Source organism: Myotis davidii, unplaced genomic scaffold (assembly GCF_000327345.1).
Source record: "Myotis davidii unplaced genomic scaffold, ASM32734v1 scaffold175, whole genome shotgun sequence".
In the NCBI taxonomy this organism is placed as follows: domain Eukaryota; kingdom Metazoa; phylum Chordata; class Mammalia; order Chiroptera; family Vespertilionidae; genus Myotis; species Myotis davidii.
In genome coordinates this window covers 1,750,327-1,756,630 of record NW_006286972.1, presented here as the reverse complement: position 1 = coordinate 1,756,630, position 6,304 = coordinate 1,750,327, and the positions used below count along the sequence as shown (strand labels likewise).

General features: G+C 38.7%; 1 protein-coding gene across 1 annotated transcript in view; it reads left to right on the top strand.

Moving 5' to 3' along the window:
* The first annotated feature begins 390 nt into the window (after positions 1-390).
* Positions 391-6,304, top strand: part of ADAMTS1 (ADAM metallopeptidase with thrombospondin type 1 motif 1) — a 29,161-nt gene continuing 23,247 nt past the window's right edge. The window contains exons 1-2 of the mRNA XM_006758779.2: positions 391-522; positions 5,068-5,192. Coding sequence (XP_006758842.1) covers positions 391-522; positions 5,068-5,192 — 257 coding nt within the window. The remainder of the gene's footprint in view (positions 523-5,067; positions 5,193-6,304) is intronic.

Genomic DNA, 6,304 nt, shown 5'->3' with positions numbered 1-6,304 from the left:
CTTTTAGAAAACTTACAAGTCAGTGGCCAACTGTGGCTGCTCGGAGGAGCTGTGTCATTGGGACAGCCCAAGGCAGAGGGTTTTCTGATGCCTCATTTATTGCCTCTCCCAAATAACTACTAGGGATAGTATATTGTTTTTGTATTATTTATTTAAGCATGTTTGTCATCAGTATTTATAATGGGCTTTTTTCTACTTTTATTAGAGTACAGCTGCTACTTGGGAAATTGGTGATGCTAATATATTTTTGGTGAGTTATTAGAATGTGCAATTACCACTAAATTTTTTCATGGGAAATTTTATTAGCAATTTGAAATAAATGTGTTAATATACCTTGGTTATTTACATAGAAGCCAAAGAAAAGCAAAAAGTTAATATCAGTTTGTGAGTATGGAGTTCAAAACCAAACCCAAGTCTCGTAATACAAATTCCATGAATGACATCAATGCATTGCAAAGAACGTATTGGCTGGAACAAACGTCCTCTGCTACTCATATCTTAATAAAGTGGTTTGAATTCCAGGTGAGATAAGAAATCTGCTCTCAAAGTTTCACAACAGACGGACTTGCCCACTCACATCTGATAAGCTAAAAAATAAACTCCTAAATATGACCAGTAATGATCTCTCTGCTTTAGGATAGAAATGGAAAATATCATTGACTATTACCCAGTACCTGCCATCGACTCAGATTCGTCATTCATTAAAGAGTATATTTGGTGTATTACCCACCCATTTATCTTTTTTTTTTTTTTATCCTCACCAGAGGGTAACTTTCCATTGATTTTTAGAGCCAGTGGGAGAGATGCCGATTGCTTGCCTCCCGCACCTGCCCCTGCCAGGGCTGGGGAACCTGCGACCGAGGCACCTGCCCTTGACTGGGAGTCAAGCCCACGGCCCGCTAACCACTGAGGCACACCGGCCAGGCCAAAGACATTTTTTTAGGTGGCATTATGGCTAGTAAATGATCTGGTAATCTTATAACATGCGTTTTAAAAAATGTTTTTATTAATTTTTTTTTAAAAAATTAATAATATCTTTGATTTTAGTAACTTTGGAAACTCCAGTGTAAATATTAGTTTCAGTTTGCTGTCCTCATTATTAATTTACATTTAGTTTATTGTATAAGCATATATATGAAAATACTGTAATAATAAATTCATACATGCTCTGAAAAAAGTGGAATTTATATTCCATATATTTATTATAGTATTATTTGCACTTTATAGAAGGACGTTTCCATGACTGCAAACTATCTGAGCCATCAAAAACACAACTTATCTACTTAAATAAGAATGACACTCTGATCTGAAAAAGTGGAGAAAAAGAAAAACTTCATCGATCTATGGCATGGTTATATCTGAGGAATTGTGGAATAGAGTGCTACCTTATTAAAGATTTTTTGGAAATGGAATTTGGAACCAATATATGTGGTTTTTCTAACTGATATCTGCATCCAGGAGGTAAGAGCTCTCCAACTCATTATACTCAGGAGTAGTCAATTCCACAGCTTTGTACTGAACAAGGTTTTCCAGCCAAAAGATAAGGAAAACTAAAAGAAAACCAGAGAAATAAAGGAAATATGGCCAAATGATTAGAGAACATTACCTCTAAGACTTGGAATTATTTGCTCTAAAGAAAGAAAGCTACAATCAATCTTCAATTTTAAGCTTGGCAGAAGATGCAATCACTAGACCTACTGAATGTAAAACAGATGGAATTAATTGCAACAGTGGAAAGATGAATGTGAAATAAAGAAATGAAGTCTTCCTGATTATGGGAGCTACTTAGCTGTTGAAAGTGCAAGTGTTTTTATTTTTAGCAAATAAGAAAAATATTGTGCATGTTTATCATGTCTTTGATTGTCTTTAGATTATCTCCACATATGCTAGCATCCTTTAACATATGTCCACTTCTAGATATTTCTAACTTCATATAAATAGAATGATACTGCATATGTTCTTCAATCTACTTTTTGTTTTCATAAAATTATATATTTAATCTATGTCAGGATTGGTTTTTTGTGTGTTGTTTTGTTTTGTTTGGAGAACTACCTTGTTTTCTGGTACCACAAGATATTCTAAGCATATCTAATATTTTCCCTGCCGAATAAACCACTTCACCAAGGAGCCCTGGTTCCTTTTATGGCAGAATTGGATTTAGAAAAATATCTGGGCTCCAAATGTGCTTATTGCTACTGGAGTGTCATTGCTTTCATGATAATCAGGATCAGACCCTTTTCAAGTGAAACGTCCCAGGAGCACTAGTGTCCTAATGTTGGTCTATACATCATGACCACCGGATAGAGAGCAATACTGCCAGAGGGGCCTGTAGCCTAGAATACGCAAGGGAAGGGTGTGACTAAGTTTGCCCAGGGACTAAAATACCAAATAGTGCAAATTTTATACATGCCAAACCAAGAAAATGGTTCATTCTTTCCTGATTTTGGGTTCTTAAAGCAAAGGACTGATCATCAGGAAAACCAGAAAATTCCCCATAAAGCCCAGCAGAAATAAATGGGGAACAATTCCCCAAGGTAAAGACGATATAGGGGCTCAGAGTGTCATTGTTTTTAAATCCTCTCAGCATATAAAGCACAAAAATATGTGTATGTATACTGACCCATGTGTACATACACATTTTATTTATTTCTGTATCCATTTATCTCTGTGTATATCTCAAAAAATATAAATAAACATATGGCATAAAATGAGAGCCAAGTTTGTGTGTGTGTATGTGTGCATATACATACATTACAAGTTCATACAAATATCTCCAACTCCAATATAACACCACAGGGTCCACTTATTCTGGAAGCTACCCATTGTCTACACTATCCACCCTCAGGGGGCAAAAGCGCCGCATGTGGCTCGAAAGCCACGGTTTGCCAACCATGGCCCTAACCTGGTAATCCTTTATCAGTTTACCAAACCTTACCTTTGATATGTCTGTTTGCTTTGCTAAAGGGCAAATGTATATTCTAGTAAATAAAAAGCTGATGGGTCCAGAGATTCAGGGAACCTCTCCACTAGAGAGCAAGGTCTCCACCTGGCTGCCCCCATGCCTACTAAATTTATATTTCTTGTCTAGCATATCCATTTGTGCATCAACCCCTTCTCCAGACCTTGAACCTTAGCCCTGCTGGTCACGGCTTCACATCTGACAGCTCACACACTTACCTATCCCCCTTTACTCATTTGTAAGGTTTTTCTCAGTCAATGAGAAAAAAACTTGGATTTCACTTTCTACAATATGTGTACTTTTTTTCAATTATAACACATACACGTAAAGTAGTATCAGAAATATTAACCCATACCTCTATAAGAAACACATTTACTGACTATCATGCATTATTTGCATATTGCTCTTTTTGTATTTGGTTCGTTTTGTGGTGTACAGTTCTATGGGTCTGAAAAATGCATAGAGTCATGTAACCACCATTATAGTTGTGATACAAAACAGTGTCATCTACCCCCAAATTCTCTCATGCCATCCCTTTGTTGTCAACATCTCACCCCTACTCCTTACCCCTAGGAACTATAGATCCATTTTCCATCCTTACCATTTTTCTTTTTTCATAATAGCATACAAATAAATTAAGTAGTCTTTTGAGTGTGTTTTCTTCTACTTAGCAAAATGTATTTAACATGTATCCGTGTGTAAATCAATAGTGATGTCCCTTATATTGCTAAATACATAACAATTTACCAGTTAAAGGACATCTGAATTGTTCCTAGGTTTGAACAATTATAGATAAAGTTGCTATAAGCATTCATGAAAAAGTTTTTTTGTTAATATAGATTTTTAGTTATCTTGTGAAAACACAGAGAAATAGTATTGTTGGGTCATAAGGCAAATATATATTTAACTGTATAAGAATAGAAGAGGGAAGAAATAGATTCACATATAAATGCTCATTTAAACCCCGGCAGGTGTGGCTCACTGGTTGAGCATGGACCTAGGAATGAGGAGGACACAGTTCAATTCCCAGTCAGGGTAGCTGGCTCGATTGCTAGTGGGGCTGTGCAGGAGGTAGCTGATCAATGATTCTCTCTCATCATTGATGTTTCTCTCTCTCTCTCTCTCTCTCTCTCTCTCTCTCGCTCTCTCTCTCTCTCTCTTCCTCTCCCTTCCTCTCTGAAATTAATTTAAAAATATATTTTTAAATGCTCAAGTTATGATAACTGTGCTAATGTAATTCAGTGGGGAAAGGGCGCTCTTTTCAATATGATGCTGTGGTATTAAAGATGGCCACAAATTTGTGGATACTCCTTCCATGGAGATGTGGTCAGTATCCCTCCCCTGGAATCGGAGCTTTCCTGTGACTGCTTTCTCCAGTAGAGTATGCAGGAAAGGACATCCTACCAGTTCTGCACCATAAGTGGGGTATCCACTCCCACCTGTTCTCTTAAAACACAAGGTGCTGTGTACAGAGTCCAACCAGTCAATGAGAATCCTGAGGCACACTGAGAAACCCTCATTGGGGATGAGATTCAAGGTGGAGACAAAGATAGCATGACAGAGAGAGAGGTCAATGAGCCTGAGCACTAGACCTGTGAGTGAAGAAGCCATCTTAGAAATAGATTCTCCAGCCCCAGGTGCTCTGGCTGGTAACACCCATCAGCAATGAACCACCTTGCCAAGCCCCTCCAGAACTGATGATCCAAGTAATCATCATGGGGAAAACTATAAAATCTGTCCCTCCTTCTCTTTACATATCCAAACATTAATTTGAAATGAGTTATGGCTTAAGTATAAAAGGCAAAATTAGAAAAAAATCTAGGAAAAATTTTGGAGAAAAAACCCAATGACCAGGATTATGTAAAATTTCTTCAGCAAGATTCCAAAAACTCTAATCCTAAAAGGAAAAGCTGATAACTTGTATGTCATTAAAATTAAAAACTTCTGTGTTTTTTTTCCCCCAAAACAACTCAAACATTTTACTTAAAAGGCTGTAATATTAAAGGAATACATCTGCCTCAAGAGCTCTTTTCAAAATACCCCTTCTTACCTAATCATCTCTCATGCCTTTTCGCTTCTCTTTTTCTACGATTTTATCAAATTTCCAGAAAAGCTCCACTTCCAGTCCTAGCTTTGGTGCCCTTGGCCCATCTACCCTTCTGCACTTCTATCACCAGTCTAAGGAACTAGTCATCAGAACCGGTCTCAAAGAGCTGGGAGGGGAAGAAGCCAGGTAAGCAAACGCAGAAACTTGGGGGAGCAAGGGGAACAGAAAAGCCTGGAAATAGCAGACATGTGCTTACACCCTTATAGATCCCTTCCTATCAGCTCTATCTTTACTGAACCCCAGCTCTGTCTCTGTGTCTATCTCTAGCTCTGTCTCTGTCTCTATCTCTGTCTCTATGGAGGACAAAGCTAAGAATGCAGGAAACAAGAGCTAAAGCCCGGCTGGTGTCAGACTCAACTCCTGCCTTATATCTGAACTCTACCTGTATAAGCTGGTAAAATCCCTTCTTGTTTAAGCCATTTTGAGTCACACGTGTGTTCCTTTCATCCGGAAAGACTCTAACTGGAACTCTACCTGTATAAGCTGGTAAAATCCCTTCTTGTTTAATTTGAGTCACATGTGTGTTCCTTTCATCTGGAAAGACTCTAACTATTCCAAGGTATAACCAAAGGATGGGTCTGGCCTTTGACCTCTCTTCCCCACCCATCTTTCCCAATCACTCTCCCTATTTGTCACACCCCTGGAGCTGTCTCCTTCTTTCTCTCTAGGCAGTATCTTCTTTTCTGGACTTGCTTCCTTCCTATTGTTTACAAGCTGCCTTTATCTGAGAAGAAAATGTAATATGCAGATTTGATGAACATTTTCGTGACTTTATATGAGATGTCTTTCCTCACATATTTCAATCTAGCTGGCTTATTCTTACCAGGCGGGTCTGCAGAAAGCCTCCTTGAGGAGCCTTTATAAAGTTGTCCTCTCCTAAGCCATTCTATTCCATACCTTTTTTAGGAAACTTCTGCTTTTCTAAATACGCCATTTGGAACTTCAAAATGTTTGTGACAGACTGGGATAAGGTATTTATAACACATAAATTTTGTTAAAGTTTTTATTGCATATCTTTTTCCAACCTTTATTATATATACTAGAGGCCCGGTGCACAAAAATTTGTGCACTCGGTGGGGAGGGGGGGATCTCTCAGCCTGGCCTGTGCCCTCTCGCAGTCTGGGATCCCTCGGGAGATAATGTCCTGCTGGCTTAGGTCTGCTCCCGGGTGGCAGAGGGCAGGCCCAATCCCTAGGTGCAGCCCCTGGTCGGGCTCAGAGCAGGGCCGATTGGGGAGT